Raw genomic sequence first — 24,064 nt, forward strand, 5'->3', positions numbered from 1 at the left:
CCTGTCAGACATGTATCAGCAGGTTGTATATGGAAGAGTGGTATCCCAAAAGAGGGTGGTCACTAGTGGAATGCCACAGGGATCTGTATTGGAACCATTATTATTTAACTTGTATGATTATGACAGTGGGACTAGCTTAACTGAAGATATGCAGTTAAGCTAGTCTTTGCCGATAATGTGAAGTTGGAAAGAACTATGAGAAGTAGAGTAGATGTGGTTTTGCAGAAGGATCTGAATAGACTGTCGGTGGAGCTATCATTTGACTGTTGCAACATGTGAGGTTTTGAAATTTGGTAGAGAAAGTTGGGATGTAGAGTATACAATTAATAGACATCCCAACATTCATTTTCACTAATAATGGATTTGGACAGTTGCTGCTCATTTTAATATATCTAGCAGAAAGTGGAGGAATAAATCCAGCAATGGACTTGGTAAGCAATCCAACAAATTTACTTAGGAATATAAAGCTGAATTGGTTGGCTGAGTGGTTAGCGTATCCACTCTCCAGCCAAAAGGCTGTGGGTTTGAATCCCACCATGGGCATGGATGGTTGTTTGTGAAAATATTAGTGGTGGTCGGTAGTAGATGCCATTGGTGTAGATCAGCGCTTCCCAAACTGTGGGCCACGGCCCCCTTGGGGCCGTAGGTTTTGTTGAGGGGGGCCGTGAAATAATGAAAACAAATTTAAAATGTTTTAAGACTAAGTATATTTTTTTATTTTAAAACAAACGTATTTAACTTTTATTGTTTTTTATATTTTAATGGAAAAATTCACACATTGGTGTTGGTTCACAAACTTTGCTTCCTGCGTATTTCGGTGCTTAACGAATATTAGTAAATATTGCTTATTCATATGTTTCATTTCAAAGCAGTGGTTAATTGTATTTACTTCAAATGTTCTCCAGGGAAGTTCCAAATCTTTGTCCCTTTCATAATGCGTTTGTAATCAGGGACTGTTGACTCGTTTTATATTATCACTGTCATCCGAGCTAGTTTTCTGTTACCAATAAAAGTTTCGCATATACTTCACACATGAAAAAAAAGCTTAAACAAGTTCATGTGGGGATATAGTAGCTCACTTCCAGTGGTAAACAACACGCCCTCCCTAAGAGCCACTATACTGCAGAGGCAATAAAAATAAGTACTTTTATTATGCCAGTGAATAAGGTATGAGGAGTCTGTGTAATATATTTCTCAACAAATAGTGCAATTAGAGACAACTGGGATAAAAACACACTAATTAATGAATCACATGTCCCCTCATACAGAAACTATGCTGTATAGACTGAAACAAAACCATATGTTGCATGGGCAAACACAGTATCTAACTAAAAACTATTGTTATTAATTAGATGTATGTGAGTTCGATTTCCCAAGGCAGCAATAAAATTCAACCGAACGTGTTAAAATTCGTAAAAGTTTTAAAACTTAGTAATATATATATATATATATATATATATATATATATATAATGAATGTTATGGCAGTTTCACACATGGAATTCGGTTGAAGAGAGTTAGCATTTCAACTCAATTGTCAGCTATGCTTTTATCTTTTGGTTGCGCGATCTTTTGTTAATACCGCACCAATCATATGCACGTTTTAATAAACAGACTGCCTTTGCTGTCTGTTTCGCATTAGGCTTAATTACCGTAAAAGGAGAAAAGTCACAAAAGTGAAAAATGTTCCTGGTCCGGGGATTCCCTTATTCAGGTAATATTCACTAATTTCATGTTATCAGTCTGTGGTGTGCCAGTATTGGTAAGTGGTGATATTATTTGATCTATTCTACGTTAAAAAATTTAACCCTGAGATGGATAAGTGGTTGATAAAAAAAATAAAAAATCCCACGAACAATCAGAAGAAGCAGAAACGGACTAAAAAAAAGAGAGTATTTCATATTTTACCAGAACAGACCGTATCGTCTTCAGAACCAAACGGTAAGAGGCAAAAAATGTAATATATGCATTTGATTTTTGCAATATTCGCTGTGTATGTTTTGTATTGAATATAAATACAATAAATATTATAATAATATATCTTTATTAATTTTTTTTCGAGGGGGGCCGTGAAATATTTTAATTTTTGCAAAGGGGGCCTTGACATCGAGAAGTTTGGGAAGCACTGGTGTAGATGATGAAGGTAGTTGCAGTTGATGGAGAGTTGCAGAGTAGGTGTCCTCCCTCGATGAGTCTTTGGACTCCCTGGAGGTGTTATGTAATAATAAAATAATAATAATAATAACATTGTCATAGTAAATATTTTCATCATAAAATAATTTATGTATGTATAATATTATGTATAAAAATAGTAATATACATCATATTTGCTTTTCAGCTATGAATAAAGTTTATGGTGCTGTAGTTAGTAGAGATGATCATATTGAACGAAAAGAAGGTGGAGATTTTGATCCTGAAGAATTTGAACAACATCCTGAAAACTATTATTCTACTTTTGCAAAGAAAGTGAGTGTTTGTATTGCAGTATATATAGATTTCCATATGCAACTTCATATGTTTTATGAAACCATTCTTATTATACTTGAGGCAAGGTTTATTAGTCATATGAATCAGCAGTATGCATTTGCTTGATGGGAAAGTTTTAAACTTAGTTTAGACTGCTCTTGTTATTTTTATTTATTTATACACATACAAACTTTACCAATACATGTGATTACAATTAATAGGTATGAGATATATATATAAGTTATTTTTTAGTTGCATTAAATGGTTAGATATTAGCAACTTGTTTATTTTTCAACTCATTGATGTGGCTGTCAGCTTGTTTACATCTGTAGATGCATATGTTCTTAGACCAGTTTGCCCATTTTACAGATGGTAAGTCTACATTTCCAAGGTGGAAAGGTGAATTCTGTCTCTTCTTTATCTAAGCTGTTCTTTTAGAAGTGGCAAAATTTTTTGCTTAATGAATTTCTCCCATGAGAGATAAATTTGAACCACTAAATTCTTTCTCAAGCAGTTGGCTCTCATAAAAGCATCTTCAAGATTTGACCAACCCAATGTTCACAGAAAATAGTTGACTCTGTTGTAACTATGTTTGTTATAGTGAATCACTCAGTATAAGTCCCTATAGGAGAGACTATTCGCTATAACAAACTGTTGTTGTCTCTGTGAGTTCTCTGTATTCAACTATAATAAATATTAGTTTATTTAATGGTATTGATTCACAACACAATGAAAAAAATGATGTTAACTTATTAGCTTATATTTTGCCTGATATTATATCCAGCATCTTCAGACCACACAGAAATTACCCACCATCCACAAGAACAGTTTGTCACAGTACATGAAAGAACAATTTAGTATAACAGTTGGACTGTTTTTTTTTTGTTTTTTTTAAGTAACAGATAACAACAAGAACTAAAGTCCTAATTGGCATCATCTATTATTAGAGAGAGAGAGAAAAAACAAGTATTAATTAGATCTTAAAATGATCTCAACAAGTCATACTTGTTGAGGTGTGGGTATGTTTTAAAGCTGCTGCTGGTTCCAAAAACAATCTGTCTGACTTATAATGACCTCTGTGTAACACTTTTACTTTCTTCCATTTGATCCTTTGCCTTCCAACTTGCCATAACAACAGTGCCAGATGTATTCTTTGTTCTTCAAGGCAGATGTCAACAGTTCTTCCTGTCCACAGTAATCATCACTTTCAATTTACCAAAAATCTGGGAGACAACTATTTTAAGATCTAATTAATACTTGTTTTCTCTCACTTTATCCAACAATAATGATGCCACTATAATATAATAATATCATATATAATATATATGATATGATTATATCATATATATTATATATGATATATAATATCAGCTAATAAGTTAATAAATATTTTCTTATCCCTGTGTCGTGAATCAATGCCATTGAATAAACTAACATGTACTGCCAACACAAGTCTTTCTACTCATTTGTTATAAATATTACATCTATAACTACCTCAATATTCAGAAAACTTTTTTGTTTTGTTTTGTTTCTTTTGCTGTGTTTTGAAAACATTTTATCACATCAGGGAAGTTCCAAAAACCATAATTTCTTGACTGTGTTCAGCAGTAACAATGTTGATTAATAAGGTTACTCATACTGATTATTCTCCTTGCATCCATCTGCTTTCATAGTGTTAGAATGTCATGTATAGTGTTAGAACTGAATTGACAATTTATTCTTTTGTTCTCTTAATCTGTTAATACGTAGAAAGAAATTAGCCACCATTCATTTAGTTTGAACTCTGATCAACTATTTCTCTTATTCATTCATTCATTCTTACCTTCATCCTCTGAAACAAATTCAGTTTAAACAAATTTTCCCTTTCTTTTCAGTTTTTAATCCATTGAAGATACTGTTTATCTAATCATATTTTATCATGCTATTTAATATGAATAGCACTATTTCAGTACAATTCGCAAACAGTATTTTAGAGATTCATTTTTGTGTTTTATGTTTTATCAGATATTTCTCAATTTTTGGGCTGTTTTATACTTTGTTGGTTGTTGCACAAGGGAGACAATTTTTTCTTTCAGGTTTATACTCAGAGGGACTTTTCCTGAGTATAAGTAATCTCATCTCATCTTCCTTTTTCCTTGCGGTGTTGAGGGTTTATTAATCATCGGACCTCAAACCATTCACAGGATAAGGTGATTAGCCCTATACCCCAGTGTATCCGATGTCCATAGTGTTGAGTTCTCAAGGTTGGTTTATCTGCTTTGTGGAATGATAAACTAGGGAAAAAATCCCATTGTCCAGGCTAACTTGGCTATGACTGAGGAAGATCCTTCAACTTTTCATGTCACCAACAGGAATCGAACCTAGGACATTCCTTTCCCAGGCATATGGTTGTGAAGCGCACAGCCACTAAGCTAACCATGCAGACGTATAAGTAATTATAACCTTAAATATTAAAAAGATGATCATGTAAGTTTTTAAAAAAAAAAAAAAAAGCTAATTACAAAAGAGGGTTATAAATACACTTACTGCACTGCTTGTTTTTAAATATGCTGCGTATGTACTCTTGTTCCCTAATATTATTATTTTTTTAAAGAATGAAATACTTAATGCTTTTTTTCTATAAATCAATTGACTAGACTCAAATACAATAATCTTAGGTTCAGACAGAATTGACAGTGGTTATACATCATTATACATATTGCATATTTACAAGTTTCAAGAAAAATTTAAGATCTGTTTAACTGAATTTCTTTAGCTTTAAATATCTCAAATTAATTTTTTAGGCTTTCTTTATCTAAATTTATTCCTTTCAAATAGCATGCTGGCATCTCTTTTACCAACAGTTAAGAATGAAAAAGACCATTGTTATTTTCCTTAGTAACAGCATGTGGTTTGCTTCATTAAGCCAAATTCAAGTAGTATGAGAATTCTTTTAATTCACAGATCCATTAGTATTTAAATTTTCTTTGGAGATTGATCTGACCTCTTTATTCAAAGACATAGTAGATTCCATTTTTTCACTTAGGATTATTGCAAGTGGAAAGCAATCTTTTCACTTGCAATAATTGCCTTTTCTCAGATTCAGTTTTGATAATAGATATATTTAACTCAGTTGCAGTATGACAACTGATTATAGAGCTTCTGTACTATCTTGACAGTAGTCTCTTTATTCTGTTTTGATTGATTAATCAGATTCTCTAATCTCATTTTCTTCTTCCATTGAGTGTAATGTTATTAACTGTATGTACTTGTATGTATTAACTGCTGTATTTTGTATATTGCATAATAATTTTTGTACAGTAATAACGGAGGAAATGTAATGATTAGTTTGAAGTCTGTTTAATGTGAAAGTCATTTTGTTAAGATAGTGACCACATGCATTGTACAAAAATAATTTCATTGTGTTCTTTAATAAGATTAAGTGTTTGATATCTCTTAATATGCATTCTTTCAGAATTCAATTTCACCAAATTAATCACATAATTATAAATAGCATTTCAAAGAGAAATTTTATTGAAACAAAATGATTTGCAGAAAGTAAGTTTTATAATTTCAATAGTTAAAACACCAATACATTTTTATTTGTATGCAAATAAATCATCACTAAATTTGATTTGATTTGTTAATCATAAACTGTCACGTATAATACTAAAAAAAAAAAAATATATTTTTGAATTAAGTATAGCACCTTTGTGGTATTGGAAGAATCATGGAAGTCCTTTGATTGGAAAAGACATGTTTAATTCTCATATGATTCTCTAAATAGCATTTCTCTATGTAAAAGAATTTTTCAATGCCAGTCTCGCATGCAGCTATCATGGTTTATTATCCCAGGTAATTCAGGATTTTCATCAATCAAAGACAAATTGGATTGAGAGTGTACTATAGAGTCAGTTGTTAAATATTGAGCATACAATGAATCTATAACATGAGTGCATTATATTGGTTAAGGTTAGTTTGAAGATCAGAGAACTAGATCCTGGTGGGGGCAATTGCTTAAGGCATAATCTTCAATATTTTCTCATTAGCTGAGAAAATGAATACTGATTTTAGAAGAGAAAGGTTGGGAATTTGGATTTAGCACTATAAAATATACTGGGAACCTGAAAAGGAAGTTTAACGGATGGCAAGCTTGGGCTCACTTAAGGGCCATGAATTAGGATGAATGCCTCTTTTCCCTTATAATAACTAATCAGCTAATTAAAAGTTTCATGTAATGCACTTTTTACACACAGGAAAAATATAATGGTAGCATAAGTAAAACATTTCCACTCTTTTTTTGGATGTCCTGGGTAGTCTTATGCATTATCCCCCCCTCCCGATCCCAGTTTTTCTCGAGTATTAACCACGCTACCGGCCAAGGTTATCATGGATGCGTAGTGCATATTAAAATTGTAATACCATTGATATTACATTGAAATATATAAAGCATATGAGGATGCTTATTTGATCCATAATTCTACTTCTGAGCTGGTAGTTAACCAGCTCAGAAGTGGTATGGAAGTAGCTCTGAAGTTTTTGTTCACTTATCATTTGTGTTATTCTTTTTGAATATCTTCTCACAGTGATTAGATTTCTTTCATGGTGGGTCTTCCATCATATTTTGAACCAATTTCAAAACAAATTTTTGAAAGTTTACTAATACTGGTTGTCACTATTCTCTAAAGCTGTTTCACTAATTTGAGGAAAGAATGGATTTGTATAAGAGGAACAGCCTATGCTTGAATGTATTTAGTATCAGGAGTTATGTCTCATACTAATTAATAATTATTTATTAATTAGTATGAGACCTAACATAGAGAGAAACTGAATTATAGCATAAGTAAAACATTACTTATGGAGGAATGGTAAGAATCGGTGTGTAAGAGCAACAATATTAAGTAACTGTGTTAATGATTGGAATGGATATTATTCTGGAAATGATTATGAGAAGAGAATGATTTTATTTCATCCAATTCAGACCTATCAAGCATGTTCAAAGATATCTGCATAAGTAAGGCTCTAGACAAAAACAGAGGTCTGCAAGTTGTCTATGTCACACAGACTTAAAATCATTCAGGTAACTTATCATGTATACACATATTAGGAGTATCTGAACCAAAGGAGTAGAGTTTGTTGCCTTGGTGAATGCATTGGACCTCATATGGTAGGCATTAGTGAGATCTGACCATCAGAAGCAGGCATTATCATCATCTATTTCCTGATGTAACCCAAGGGGGTGATCAATTTACTATAACAGTACTACATGATAAAATTTACATTATTATTAATCTCTTATCAAAACTTTCATCCAAATTAATATATTCCTTGTGAACACTCTAACATTTCATGCTTCTAAGGCACTTCTGACTGAATCCACCTAGACTTTGGTCTTCTTCTGGGTCTCTTTCTTGCCATTCTTGGCATCAAACACCTGTTTTGCTAACCTTCCTCACCTATTCTATTTAAGTGGCCAATATCACCTTAGATTAGCTCTGCTAATGCATTCTTGAATGCTAATAATTTCTAGTTGATTTCTAATATCTCCATTTTTAATATGATTCTACTGTTGATGCCATTGGTTCACTTTCCTAAATTTTCATCAGAACCCTTTTATTTGTGGTCTTTAGTCTTTGATCAAATGCTATATTTCTAACCCATCTTTCAGATCCGTAACTTAAAAATGGTTTTAACACTCTCTTATATCCTGATAGTTGGGTGTTTTCGTTAATTTCTCTCTTATTCTATATAAATTTATTCAGCTGACTACTCACCATATCAGCTTTGCTTATTCCATTGTCTATTTCCAGATTTAACCTGCCATCACACAACAATTATGCCTAAATAGCCCAAATATTTTGCTTGTTCTATAGGGCCTCTATTCAGAATACAGCTGAAGTTTTCTATCCTCCTGCTTATTCATAGTTTTTGGTCTTTTTATGAATTTAACAAATTTCAACGACATGAAATTTGTTACAGCTATTATTCAATTTAGTTAGAGAATCCTGGAAACTTGACTAGATGTGTTTTGGAGTACACAATCATCTGCGGAAAGCAGAACTAAGTTAGACATCTCCAATTCTGATATCAGGCCTAATGCCACTTTCTTTCATAATGTGATCCACATACATGAAGAATAAGAGTGGAGATAATGTGCATCTTCCTGTATTTCCTTCAATTCTAACTGCTGACTGGCAATGTAAATATAAACTATGTATTGCTCTCTATAATGTTGTCCGTGCGGTTAGCCTAGTGGCTTTGCGCCTCGCAACCATATGATTGGGGAAGGAGTGTCCCAGGTTTGATTCCCGTCGAAGACGTGAGGAATTTGAGGATAGCCAAGTTAGCCGGTCTTGGGTGCGGGCAGTAGGGTTTTTTCTGCCAGTTTATCTGGCATTTTTCATCCTGCAAGCAGGCAAATCGGCCCCGTGAACATACGCCTATACAGCCAAAAATATACCCCCCCACCCAACGGCAGACCAGGCGACAGGTTGGTTGGGAGTGGTACTAACAAGTAGTCGCATCTGAGTAACACGCAGACCCTGCAGAGGAAGTGGGAATAACGCATAGTGAAAGAAGAAGAAGAAGAAGATTGCTCTCTATTATGTTCTATTCACCCTATATAATTGTGTTTTAAAAACTTTTCTCTCAGCACCTTGTCATATGCCTTTTTCAGAACTACAAAACTTAAGTATAGATCCTTATCATATTCCATGATTTCTCAACTATTTGTCTTAAAGTAAAAATCTGTTTGGCTTGAACACTTCCCAAGCCATCTTGATGTTCCTCTGGATCTTTTTCCTGCCAACCTTGCAGAGAACACTTGTTTTGCTAATCTTTCCTCTCCCATTCTGTTTAAGTGACCATACCACCTAAGATTAGTTCTACTAACACATTTCTGGATGCTAACAATGTCAAGTTTTATTCCAGATGTCTCTTCCATAATCTTTCTCAACCTCTTTTCAAGTATGCTTGCATAAATCTTACCTGGAACACTTATTAGAGAAATTCCTCTTTGATTATCAGTTTTATTCTCTTTTTTTATAGATGGGCACTGTGAGAATGCTACTCCAATCATCAGAAATTTCACCTTATAGGATATCCTTTTCAGCAGTTTTCATGTCACCTTTATCGTCTTTGATTACTATCAGAAGCAGGCATACTAACTAGTATCAAGTGTAAAGAGTACAGTGTTTTTAGGAAAGATAGCTAGTATAGGAGAGGAGGTGGTGTGCTGTTAATGATATTGGATGGCTTGAATCCAGTTAGTGTTGAGATCTATGACTGTAATACTAGTAACAGTTTTTCATCTGGCAGTCAGTAAGGAGGTTTACAAGGTCAAATACGTGTGTGTGTGTGGGGGGATCTTGTTACAAACCTAGTGGAATGATTGCTAGTGACAAAGAAATGCATCATCATCAAATTCCTGATAGGTACCTTCAAGGAGTGTACAGGATATGATAGTACTATATCTTACATCACCACTTACTTCATGTGTATCAAGGATTTAGGCTTAGCATGGCCTGTTCCAGGCTTAGAAGTCACCTTAAGGCTTGTTTTGGTAATCTTTCTGTTTTCATTCTTTGTACGTGTTCCATCCATTTATGTTTATATTTTTTAATTTTTTCTATTACTGGTTCTTGGTTTAATTCTTTCATAATATCTTCGTTTCTTTTGTGATCAAATAGGGTATACTTTGCAGTTTTTCTCATAAACTTCATTTCTGCTGTTGTTAATCTTTGTTTGTCTTTTTGTTTTATTGTCCAGATTTCACTTCCATACATTAAGACTGGTAGGGCTAATGTATTGTATACTTTTAGCCTGGTTTGGTTTAAACATAGAGTTAATTACACCTGTTATTTTTAAATATTTTGCAATTTTTGTTTAGTTTCGATTCGATTGTTAGCTATTACTATTTTAGTTCTTGCTGGATCTTGTCCTTTAAAGGCCATAGTTTTTGATTTTTCCGTTGATATTATCATACCATAATCTTTGGATATCTCATTTAGATTTAAAATAGCTTTCTGTAAGTTATCTTCAGAATTTGTAATTATTATTTGGACGTCGGCAAAGAGGAGAGTGTTTAAGTTAACTGTAGGAGAAAGTTCAATTCCTTGCAATTCCTTCAATTCCTCAGCAACACATATCCTCTGTGAACTCTAACATCTAGTGAAAATTTTGATATCTTTTCATTTAATATGAAGTAATCTAATATTGATTTCCATCCTCTTGCTACCCAAGTATATTTATGTATGTCTTTATGTTTATAGAAGGAATTCATTATTTTTAGGTTATTATAAACTACAAAGTCAATCAGTTTTTTACCATTTCTGTTTAGAGTGTGTTCTTCATGTATTCCTATATTATTATTAATTTTCGTGTTTCCAATTCTTGCATTTAAGTCTCCTGCTAAAATTATGTAATCATTTTTATTTATTTTATTATATATGTTTTGTAGCTGATTATAAAAATCAATATTATCCTGTTCTCTTCCTTCTTCTTGGGCATATAAACCAATTATTATTAAATAGCCTCTATCTATTTTTATTCTAGCTTCTATTATTCTTTGATTCCATAATTTATAATGTTTTGACTGTTTTGAAAGGGAGTTATGAATCCAAATCACGACTGCTGCTTGTGCTCTTTGGTCTCTGTCGACTCCACTGTATATCACATTAAAATTTTCAGTTCTCATAGTTCCTTTTAATTTCTCTTTTGTTTCAGTGATTACTGCTATTTTAAAATTTCTTTCATTTAATAACTGGTCTAATTCTATTTCTTTATATGCTATTCCTCTTACATTCCAGTTTGCTATGTGTATTATATTTTGTCGTTTCCATTTTTGTTTTACCTTTTCCATTCCAGGGTTGTTTCCCATAGATTCAATCCGATTATCTTTTTCTGTCAGCTTACAAGTAGGATTATGTTCTCCACTTACTTCCTATCTACAATTTTACTCCAAATCAATCTGTTACCTGTCAAGACTCCAACATTATCAAATCTTATGGATTGACACTTTTTACTGTATCAATCCACCTATATCTTGGTGTTCCTCTGGATCCTTTTCCTGCCAGCCTTGCAGAAAACACTTGTTTTGCTAATTTTTCCTCTTCCATTCTGTTTAAGTGACCATACCACATGAGATTAGTTAGTTCTAGTAACACATTCCTGGATGCTAACAATGTCAAGGTCTTTCCTAATGTCCTCGTTTTTAATATGATATTGCCATTGATGCTACTGTTCACGCACCTAATCTTTCTCAGGACTATCATATCTGCAGTCTCCAGTTTGTCAAGTATTTTATTTCTAACCCAGCTCTCAGATCCATAAGTTAAAATTGGCTTGAACACTGTGTTGTATGCAGCTAATTTAGTATTTTGACTAATTTTTCTCTTATTCGTATAAATTTATTCAGTTGACTTCCTACCATACCAGTTTTGTTCATTCTGTTATCTATTTCCATGTTTAATTTACCATCTTTACTAAAAACCATGCCTAGCTAGCTGAAATGTTTTACTTGTTCTATAGGTTCTCCATTCCCACTTCAGTTGATATTTTCAATGCTTCTGCCTATTTTCATTGTTTTTGTCTTGTTATTGCTGACCTCCATACTATGTCTATTACAACAGTTATTCAATTTAGTCTGCAAATCTTGCAGACTTGTAGCAGATTTATTAGAAGTATAACATCATCTGCATAAAGCAAAGAGCTGAGATTAACATCTCCAATTTTGATATCATGTTTAATACCACTTTCTTTCATAATGTGAAAAAAGGGGATAATGCACATCCTTGTCTGACACTAAATTTAACATTAAATCATCTTCCTGTACTTTCTTCAATTCTAACTGCTGACTTACAACTCAAATAAAGACTAAGTATTGCTTGATATAACTGCCCATTGACACATAAAACTGTAGTATTTTGAATAGCTTTTCTCTTGGCACCTTGTCATATGCCTTTTCTAGATCCACAAAGCTTAAATACAGATATTTCATATATTCCAGTGATTTTTCAACTGTTTTTCGTAAAGCGAAAATCTGAACCTGATAGCCTCTATCTGGCCTGAATCCAGTTTGTTCTTCACCAAACTTCCCTTCCACAATCCTTCTCAACCGTTTCTCAAGTATGCTTGCATAAATCTTACCAAGAACACTCAGTAGGGAAATACCTCTGTAATTCTCCCATTCAGTTTTATTTCCCTTTTTATATATGGGTACTATATGAGCTCTGCTCCAATTATCTGGAATTTGTCCCTCTGTCCAGGTCTTCTGTACTATGCACAGCCACTCCAATACTTTTATACCTTCATATTTGAGCATTTCTGGTCGAATATCATCTACTCCTGCTGCCATTTTCACGTTTCTGGCTTTCGATGATTCTTTGCATTGGGAAGTTGGTTTTGGTTATTGGATTGTTTTGACGGGTTTTTTCAGTTTTCTTTGGCCCATGCTGCTAAGTTTCTTTGTACTCTACTTTTGCCTTTCTTACCATACTGGTTACCCTTCTGGCTACTTTGAACTGCTCATGTGTCTGCTAGTCACCTTTCTCCTTGAATTCTCTCTACAAATTTTACTTTTTTTTGTAGCTCCAGCTTAATGATGGTATTCATCCATTTAAACTTCAACTTGATTTATTTTCCTGACTCTAGGTATGCAGTCTGCTATTACTTCCCTCAAACTCTCCTTTCCACTTCCCCATGTACTATCAACCATCGTAGTTGTTTCGTATGCAATGGCAGTAATCCAAGCAATTTCCTGTGTGTCATCCTTACCAGCATCGTAATTCTATATATTTCCTTATCTTAACTGAAAATTCCATACGTTTAGCCACCTCCCATGTCAAGACCATAAGATCACTCACTATTGGTGGCAATGTGGTCATATTGATTATAGACATATTCTCTGATGCAATTACTAGATCTGGCACTCTCATATCTCTACTACGTTCCATCACGTGCTGCCTCAGGTAATTATTTCTATGTAACATGCATAAATTCCATTTCTTTCCTCCTTCTAATCTATGTTCCCATAGTTGAAGTTTCCCATAATAATTATCCTCCCTCTACACACTGAGTTTATTTGTCGATGCATACTATTCATTCATTCTTTACACCTCCTAATCTATAAAAACAACCAATTGTATTTTGTTTTGCTAACCACTATCTCACACCAGATGGCTTTAAATGTGCTATTTTCAATGGCCTGTAATTAACTGCTCTCTTTAGTTGCAGTTCATCAGCTATTATCAATACTCTTCCCCCCCCCCTCGTTCAACTAACTATATCATCTTCTCTCAGCCATGTTTCATTAATGCACAAACTTTGGCCGAGTTGAAATAACCAATGCCAAAAATTTCTCTCTCTTGTTTTAAATGCTCTTGGCTTTAGTGCACATAAAGTGTAATAACCTCTTAGGCCAACTGTTGTCCTTATGGTTTATACTAATTATCCCATTCTGATGTGCTTCCAGTTATATAATAACTTGAGCATTTTTTACACTTTCTTACAGTCACCTACCTCACTGGTATCTGTGTACTTGCTCAACAGCTTCTCCCCTAAAAAATCTAGTTTTCCTAATTTTGCACACCCACTTTCATTTCATTCAGCAATGCTTTTTATACACTCTGAACACCAAATCCATTCAGATGCAAACCATCTTTCTTGTAATTCCTTTTGTCCATCAAACTCCCTCCACACATTCACAAATTCCATTTCATTTACTATTATGGCCATCCTTCTCTGCTCAGTTCTGTCATACTGTGGCAACTTGCAGCCCCACTATCTTAACTCAGACTTATCTTTTGCAACTTTCAGTAACTCTTTCATGTCCTCTCTTATACTTTTCTCCTTTCAAATCATTTGTTCCAGCCAAAACAATCAACTTTTTCACTTTACATTTTTTTCATTCTAACAACCTCGTTAACATCATTGATTTTTGCACCTAGGAAGCAAATTTTGTCACCTTGTCACCAATCGCACCTCTTATGATAGAATTTCCATGCAAGTTCATCTCCTTAATTTTTTTCTCCTCTCTTAGTCAAACATTACTTTCTATTTTCTCACATTTCTTTCTTTCTGTTCTCGGCTGTACCTCTTGTCAGTCTTTTCTGCATGCACTACAGCTTATGTTTCATCCTGTGTAATCACTCCAAATAAATGCACTACCTCTTTCATTGCAGCTAACTCTTTATTCTCTACATCTGTGATACTACTATTCCTTTGATCATCACTTTTACTCTCTCTCTCTTTTTCATTCCTGTCTTCCATTACACTGTCGCAGATATTTTCATATGTATTCTCTGTTCCATCCACCATTTCAGCCTCTTGATCTCACCTGCACTTCTGATCCTTGCTTTTGTAGCATTTTGGCACACTCTCCCGCTACTCACTTTCAAACCAAAGTCCAATTGCTTTAGGTAATGCATACACCTAGCAGACATTGCACTACATGAAGTTCCTCTGGTTGAATTCTTTAAACAGTGGCAACAGTTTAAATTGAATGCCATTGTTCTGTTTGGCATTGGTGCCATGTGTCATGCTATGTAACTTACCATGCAGAAAGACTATATTAACTATATTTAAATAAAAATTTTAACTTAAAACTAGTTAATACCACAATATAATCTAGTTTTACTATAATTTAATTAATATAATTTTTTCTTAAAAATAAAACTTGGCTTTCGGAGCTCTCCAAACACTCGATGCCACTTAACAGTGTATTCATTAATCATGAAACTAAAATGCTATCATAATGTAAATTTTTTTTAAAAAAAAGTAAGCAGCTGAGATTTTCTTTCTGCAGCAGTGAACATGTTCAAAAGCACATGCACACTATGTATCATCTGCAAAGCTAGATGTGCAGTAGCTTTGCAGATGATACATTACATGATCAAGTTCACTTCAAATAATAGTTGGAAATTTCAAAATGTTAAGTAAAATGTTATAATAACTATATACAGAATATAGAGTCCATCAAAAAAAATGTATACACACTTTAACAGATGTCAATTATGGACTTTTTTTTTTACGTTTGGATTGAATTATGGTAACAATGTGCAGTATGATGTTCAGTCAAAAGATGTCATTACTCCCATGAATACTAGCATCAACATGTGACAGGTAGGACAGTCAAACAAAATGGCCGAGGCATGATTGTCATTCGAGGAATGCAAGACTGTTTTAAAGTGGTATTTCAAATTTGATAATGTTGTTGAAGTTCAATAACAATGAAGGGTGTGAATTTGCAACACAACCTCCAACACGCCTGACAATTGCACGTATTCGTTTGTGTTTTCTGGGCTTAATGTCTGGTGTGGATTGTCATCTAGGGATTTAATAGGACCATTCTTCTTTGAAGGTACAGTTACTGGGTAGGTGTACCTAGACATGCTATGCACATCGATTTTACCTGCCATTCATGCACTTCATGGGAATGATCAATTTCTTTTCCATTGAGACCATTTGCGTACCATTGAGACGTGAGAGCTTACCTCGATATGAATTTGCAGGGACAGTGGATAGGATGAAGAGGTGTAGTTCAGTACCCCCCACATTCTTCTGATTTAACACCCTTGGACTTCTACCTGTGGGGGGGGACTCTAAAGAATGTAGTGTATCGTAGAAAATCATCTCCACTGGTGGCCCTTCAGAAAGAAATTGAAACTGCATGCACAGAATCCTCCTAGACACTTTGGCCAACATTACCCAAGCAGTAGTTCACCGTAATAATGCGTCTGATGCTAATGGCAACCACTTTGAGCAATTGTAGAAGTTGAAGATAACTTGTATTCATCCCTTGATGTCTGTATAAATTTAATTTTTATACAGGTTTTTCTTTTGCTTATGTGTGTATATATTTTTTGATGGATTCTGTGTGTGTGTAAATGGTCTTGCCTACTCCCTGTGTGTGTGTGTGTGTGTGTGTGTGTGTGTGTAATCTGCTAATATTCTAATACCTGTTATACCCTTAAGGGAGCAGGCAAGGGCATTTCAGTCCTCAATTTTTGAAGATCAGTGGCCTGTCAATGTCAACTCTTAGCATTACTTATAGCTGAAGGCTGTCAATAATCCAAAGACATCTGGAAAGACAACTTGTTGCTACCCCATGGCTCCAACCATAATGCTATTATATATGTATAATAGCATTATGGTATTATATATGTATTATTATCTGAAATAACGAGTTATACAGTTTGCTTGAGTTGCAAGGTTTAAAAACAATTTATGGAATTAAAAACCTTACTTGCCCAGGGAAAAGATTTGCTGACTTGAGAAAAATGCCTCTGTATAAAACGTTTCTCTAGTTGGCAACTTGAATCAAGCTTAAATTCATCCTTCTATCAGCCTAGCAAATGCCATTTCCAAAGGGCTACATTGATCTGTCTTTCTTTCTTACATACATATAGCCAAAAGTTAAAATAGGAAATAACTAATTTATTTTCCAAGGCACTACTAGTTTCATCTTTCTAGAGGACTTGATCAGGTGCATAATACATAGAAAAATAAAAGAGATATAAAAAAAACTTGGATACATCACCAAATTATTAACAGATTGCTCACATTAGAATGAATTTGTGGACTAGGTTTGTTTTTCTTGAGAATGCTTAAGAATGTGGTCTCACGACTGCCATGGCTGAATAGCAGAGGAGTAACAATCAGGAAGATTGACATTAAAGTGAACAGGATTTAGTGCAATTTCTAATGATTTTAGTAATAATAAAAAGTAATGAAAATATCATTTAAGTGTAAGGTAGCATTTCAAATTTGGCAGAATCAGACTCTTCAAAAGAAACTAATTTATTGCAGATTTTAAAGAATGTTATGCATGCATGAAAAATTCATGCATATGTTATTAAGGATAGATTTTCATTTTCATGTTGGATATCCAAATAAATGAAATTCTACCATATTTTATTTCTTATTTCTTCATCAGGGGGCTAATATTTCTTCTATAATTAGGTTTAATTTTTTTTTTTTTTCAAGCTTATAGCTATGTATTTTTATTACCTATAGTTGCATCATTTGAAATTTAACATACATAAATTAAATTTTAATTAACATTTCAAGGCATAATTATTAAATATTTATATATAAGAAGACACTCAGATGATTTTTTATTTGCAGCATGTGTAAAGACTATAGGCAGTAAGTATACTGCATTTTATACATTTTAGATAATTACAGTAAAAGTAATCAAATGTTTTTATTTATATTTAATTTTAAGATATTATAATAAGCTATTTTTTTTTATTTGCACCACAACAAGACTTCTGCACTTAATTCATTTTTTGTGCATTTCCAGTCATGTTGAACAAAATAGGAACAGTATCCTGTTAATGCATGGTTATTATTAAATTAACTGTGAATATCTGAAAAGTTGTGCACTTTTTTCAAATGCAAATATATGCATGTTACAACTACTCCCCCAACTGCATGCACTGATTACGTAAATTTATTTATTTATTTTGGTATATTATGTATTCTTGCAGTTATCTCCCCACAGGATGAAAATTATCAAGATGCTCAAGTATTGAATAGTATAGTATGGGTAATAGTTTGTTCTTCATTATAATATTTCATTTGTATCTTCATGGGAATTTTTTTTTTAGTATACATGGATTTGCCTATTTTCTTAAGACTTGTAAGACATACTTGAAAGAGAAATTGAAAAGTAATTGTAAATTCCTTTTTCATTCTACAAGTTAAGATGTTAACTGTCTTATTCAAACATACCAAAAAAATTATCTGGAATTATAAAAATATTCTAGATCATTATTGGTAAATGCCCATTCATGAATTATTCTTGATGTATGCTGGTCTCCGGGGTTTTTTTTTTTTTTGAAATAGATCAAATCATCATTAAATGTCTTTAATAATACTGTGCTGATGAATCTATCAAATGAGTATGTTTCAGGTTATTATTTAATAACTTTCTTAATTATAAAGAGAAAAGTGATAAATTAACTTCTCATCATATACCACACATTTATAAAAATATTTATGCAAAGTATTACTCATTGGAATGAATTTAATCATGTGAGTGTGAGCTGATCTGGGAAACTGATTTGTTTTGCACATGATGTACTAATAATTGCTGACATTCAGTTGTACCAGACCACCTACATCAAATGTGATAATTCCACATTTAATTATTGTTGACAACTGCAATAAAACTATGTTCTAAAAAAATTAAAGCTCTTCAGTTTCATAAAAGCCATTATTATTATTTGTGACACCTCCAAGGAGTCTGAAGACTCATTGCGGGAGGACACTCACTGTACAACTCTCCATCTCCACCACTACATCGAACCTCTACTACCCATTGACCACATCAGCACCATCTACTGCCCACCACAAGTATTTTTTGTATGTAAATTGTGTGTGTTCTGAATGGCCGATTTGTCTGTATTCATTTAAACATTAAATAGCTTTTATGAAATTGAAGAACTTTCCTTTTGCATATAGTGTTCTTAGACATGACATATCACTATTCAGTATTAAAGTCTTTGGTACAATACTGCATCCCCTATCATTCTTGAAGCAAGCCAGCTAAAACATGTAATCAAATCATTTCAGAAAAATGATTTAGTAGTTGAATACTAAATTAGGCATGTGCTTGTGTTGCATTAGTGATTTCTACAGATTAATTCTTTGAAATAAAGGAAGACCAAAGGGAGAAAGCAACCTCTAACGATAAATAAATAAATAAACAACTTTCTTTCTGGAGACGAGACTTGTGTACTATTTGGCATACAGTGATCTAGTTTGCCTTTTTCATGCCTAAGCTATGCATAAATACAAAATTAATGATGGAAAATCTCACGTAAAAAGATTTTTTTATCAATCCTCTTTCTACTGCTATCCCCAACTTCTTTATGGAACATTTCTCCCAGACCTACTCATTGGTTTAGATATATTGATGACATTTTTGCTATTTGGAATGGCTCTTCTGATGAACTTCAACAATTTCTCACTAAGTTAAATGCACTTCATCCAAGAATCCAGTTTACCCTTGAAATAGAATCAAATAAGCAGTTAGCCTTTTTAGATCTTCTAATTCTTTGCCAACCAGATGGTAACCTACATTTCTCAGTCTATAGAAAGAAGATTCTTGCTGAATCTAACCACTGAACTAAATCACGTCCTTAACACTTTCTCCGCCAATGGCTATCCCCCCCCCCCAAAATGCTAAAACCTGTCCCCCCCGTTCAAATAAAAAAGATTACTCTAAATCCATCACCATTCCCTACATCCGAGGCATCTCGGAAAAAATCAACAAAATCCTAAAAAAAACATGACTTGACCTCTTGTTACAGACCACATAGAAAATTGGCATCCCTTATCTGCTCCACTAAAGACCAACCACTTCCCCTAGACCTACCTGGTGTATACCAGGTCCCTTGCAGCTGTAAATTGTCCTACTTTGGCCAAACAGGCAGGACAGCAAATATCAGAATCTCAGAACATAAGGACTACATCCAGTTTCACCAGTACAGCCACTCTGGGCTTGCAGACTGTTCTCTGGATACTCGCCACAGAATAAGGTGGAAGAAAGCCACAGTAATACACTGCAGCAAGTTCAAATTGAAAGACTTCATGGAATCAGCCTCAGCCCTTAGGAACATGCCAAACCTCAACAAATTTGGATGCATGAGACTGCTCCAAATTTGGGAAACATATATCAGAAGAACTTCAGCCCAAAGGCCAAGAACACCTAATATAGCCTGTCAGGAGGCACCATCAGGACTTTAGGAAAACGGTAGCTTCCTCGCTTCGTTTCTCATTTGCTGTTATGTAGTACTTGCGTGCACGTGTCTTTATCTTAAGTTCCCATGAAGATGGCAATGTGTCATTGCCAAAATATCGGAAAGTATATATTAAAGTTGATTTAATTTATATTTCTAGTGTACGCTGACAATTCCTTAAATATTTAGTTATGTTTAACCAGCGTATAAGCCTTTCTACAAGAAATGACGTCTCTACCAACACCTACAACTCCAGACCTATTCTTGTCAATTATATTGATCTATGCGCATATACCTAGAATGGAAATCCATCCTATCTATCCTAGGTATATTATATGCTACCGGATTTTTTGTATGGGCCTATGTGGTTACAGTCTCAGGTTCCAACTATCTGTGGTTCATTGTGTTGACTAATATGTTGTATGATTTGTTATAAATAAATATGGAATCTTTGATAATTTAACTTATCACTTCTTATTTTATAATTAAGAAACAATGTTTATTTATAACTTGAAATAAAATAATTTGAAGAATTCAGTGGCATAAGATATTATGTAGAGACTTTTTTATTAAAAAAAAATGGATGCCAATGTTTGTGTATTTAGAATAATTCAGGAAGAGAAATGTAAAGAAAATCTGTCTCTACAGACTATTCAACTAGCAAAATGAAGAGTTTTTACTAGGCACATCCACATATTAAACATTACTTGTTAGTTTTCCGTATGTCAATTTAACCAAACCAGTTATCCATCCATGTGCATGAACAGGAACAGATCTATTGATTTTAATGCCACTTACTATTAAGTCTTTGAAAAATTGAACAGTTTCATTTTTGATCAAACTGAAGAGTCATAATCAGCTTTATATAAATACCAAAGTAAATTTCCCCTGTGCCAGTAATGCAAGTCCTTAGGCACTAGCGATTTTAATGCTCCCTCAGAATATTAATCTTTTCCTGTGAACACACTGATCTTAATATATTGTGAAAATGGCCTGCAGTTTAATTTAACATATCTCCTGTAATATTGTTTTTATATATGTGTGTGTGTGTGTGTGTGTGTGTATATATATATATATATATATATATATATATATATATATATATATAAATGTTTGTTTTTTTTGGATGCACTTTGCTTAATAGCATACTGGAACATTGAATATGTTAACATTCCTGTTTTCTTTCAAGTGGTCATTGTATCAATGTTTGAAATGTTTATGTACCACTTTTCTTTTTATCTTTCAGATTGCTCCATATGCTTCAATAATTATTAATGGAATATATTGGGCAGTGAATTCTCCAAAGCTATTAACTATTCCAGATGCAAAATGGCTTTTACAGCCTAGTTACACACCATGGCTGCAATCAGGCATTGGATCTCCCCCTTTGCCACATCGTCTGTTAGCAATATGTGATATCAGTGCTGATCCAGGTGGATCTATTGAATTTATGACAGAGTGTACCACTATTGATACTCCTTTTTGTCTTTATGATGCTGATCAACATAAAAATAGTGAAAGGTATTGTCTTTGGAATTTGTCTTCCTGTGGTTTTCTTATAAAACTTTTTTTTAATATATATATATATATATATATATATATGTATGTATATGTATATGTGTGCCTATGCAATGTCATACATTCAAACTTTCTCTGAGAGAGAAAAATAAGACTCTCATTCTTGCAGCACCTTTGCTTGATATTAAATCACATGCCTTGCTAAAATATGAACTGCAGTATACTAATACAAATACCTGTTCTTGAGGTCAAGACCAGGTGCTTCTAATTTTTTCCCATCACTTGGCAAATGTGAGCACTCTGAATGTGGACCGTTTTGGGGATTGGTTAAAACTACAACTGAAAAAACATAATCTCAGTTCTCATAATTTGAGGCATCTGTTAATTTCATGTTTTCTGGCTAATTTGTCTTATGGTACAGGGCATGGAGTAATTTCTGCCACTAGATTTGACAAGATTTGAACATAGTTCTTTCCATCCATCTCAGTTGCTCTTTTGACTCTGCTACAAAAGTGCTGATTGTTCTGTAATAGCATGAGTCAAAACTTGAAAAGAACTTGATTGCAATCACTCTGAAAGTAGATTGTTAGTGAACATATCATGATGATGAATTTAGCATTTTTATCTAATGCAGATTGGTAATAAGAAATATTTTGAGCACTTAAATCATGCTGTTACACCAATGTTTAAAAGTTTGCTGACCTTGTTTATTGAATGGCTAGCATTTCCACTTCCAACATAGATCATGCATTTGAATCTGTGTAGATAGGGGATGAATATCATCATGTGGTGATGGTGGTGGTTTCACACCTTATTCAAGGCTTGAAAGCGTTATTATTATTATTATTATACGGGCACCCTCCATGGAGTCTGAAGACTCATTGCAGGAGACCCAATCTATTCACACAATCTATTATGCCTTTCCTTGAACCCATTAACAGACAACCCATTCCACTTATTCACCACTCTCCAAACAAAAAAACCTAGTCCTCACACCCTACTAACCATACCTTTATTCAACTTCCAGGGATGACCTCTTGTTCTGGTTCCTCTAGCCAAGTGCTGAAACATTTCCCCTGCATCTATCCTATAAAAAACCTTTAAGCAACTTAAATGTTTCTATCATATCCAATCTTTTTCTCCTATCAACCAACTTCTGCAATGTACACACCTTCAATCTATTCTCATAGGGCAATCTATTCCACAGGCCACTCAATATCTTGGCCACTTGCCTCTGAATTCTCTTCACCACTTCCTCATCCCTAAGAAACCCAGGGGACCAGGCAGCACAGTAATCCAGATGTTGGAGTATCAAGGCCTTATAAAGAGGAATTACAACTTCCTTATTTCTACTTGTTAATGCGTTCTTCACTAGCCGAGTAATCTTATGGGCTAATTTAGCAACCTTAGCAGTGTGTTCTCTAAACTTTAACTCTCTGTCTACTACCACCTATAAATCTCTAGCTTTATCTATTTCTTGGAGTACATTGCTATCAATGTGATACACAACTTGTAATCTATTTATCCCAAAATGCATAACTTTACATTTCTCGACATTAAATTGACACCCAGTAACTTTTGCCCATACTGACAGCCTATTTAAATCTTCCTGCAAGCTCTCCACATTGCCTTGATTAACTATTACTGTACCTAATTTTTCATCATCAGAAAACAACTGAATATTTCCTTTCAGGTTATTTGCTATATTATTTATGTACAAAACAAACAGCAATGGTCCCAGCACCGAACCTTGTGGCACACCATCTCTTTGTGCTTCGATTCTGCTCCTTCATATACCACTTTTTGATATCTGTCCAGCAGCCACCCTCTTATCCACTTAACTGTGTCATATCCATCCCCGTTTGCTCTAATTTGTATAACTGAGTTCCGTGTGATATTCTGTCAGATGCCTTTGCAAAATTATCGTGTAGTCATTTCCTTTATCCAACTCAGCTGTTACTCTATTATAAAAAGTTAGTAAATTACTAAGGCATGACCGACCCTTCCCGTATCCATGTTGACTCTCATACAATATCATATTTTTATCAACCCATTCTTGAATTCTCTTTTTTATAAATTTTTCGAGTATTTTTACCACCACACCTGAGATACTGCTTGGTCTATAATTTGCTACTGTAGTCTCAGACTTCCCTTATCCCAACATTTCCCAAACTTTTCCTACGAAACACTTCACAAATCCTGAAATTTTCACAGAACACCTTGGTTATTTTGTAATGCATTAATTAATAATTGCTAATTTAGCTCATTTAATTAATTATTAATTATTAATTGATCATTAATTAAACATCAATTAAACATAAACATCATTAAATTAATTTGTGCTGATTTTCATTGACA

General features: G+C 33.7%; 1 protein-coding gene across 1 annotated transcript in view; it reads left to right on the forward strand.

The window, feature by feature from the left end:
* The window catches only part of LKRSDH (lysine ketoglutarate reductase/saccharopine dehydrogenase), a 363,892-nt gene that overhangs the window by 63,951 nt on the left and 275,877 nt on the right, over positions 1-24,064 (forward strand). The window contains exons 8-9 of the mRNA XM_090398943.1: positions 2,338-2,465; positions 21,435-21,709. Of these exons, the coding sequence (XP_090255069.1) occupies positions 2,338-2,465; positions 21,435-21,709 (403 nt within the window). The remainder of the gene's footprint in view (positions 1-2,337; positions 2,466-21,434; positions 21,710-24,064) is intronic.

Source organism: Typopeltis vanoorti, chromosome 1 (genome assembly GCF_054136105.1).
Source record: "Typopeltis vanoorti isolate ZY-2024b chromosome 1, IOZ_Tvanoo_1.0, whole genome shotgun sequence".
NCBI lineage: Eukaryota > Metazoa > Arthropoda > Arachnida > Uropygi > Thelyphonidae > Typopeltis > Typopeltis vanoorti.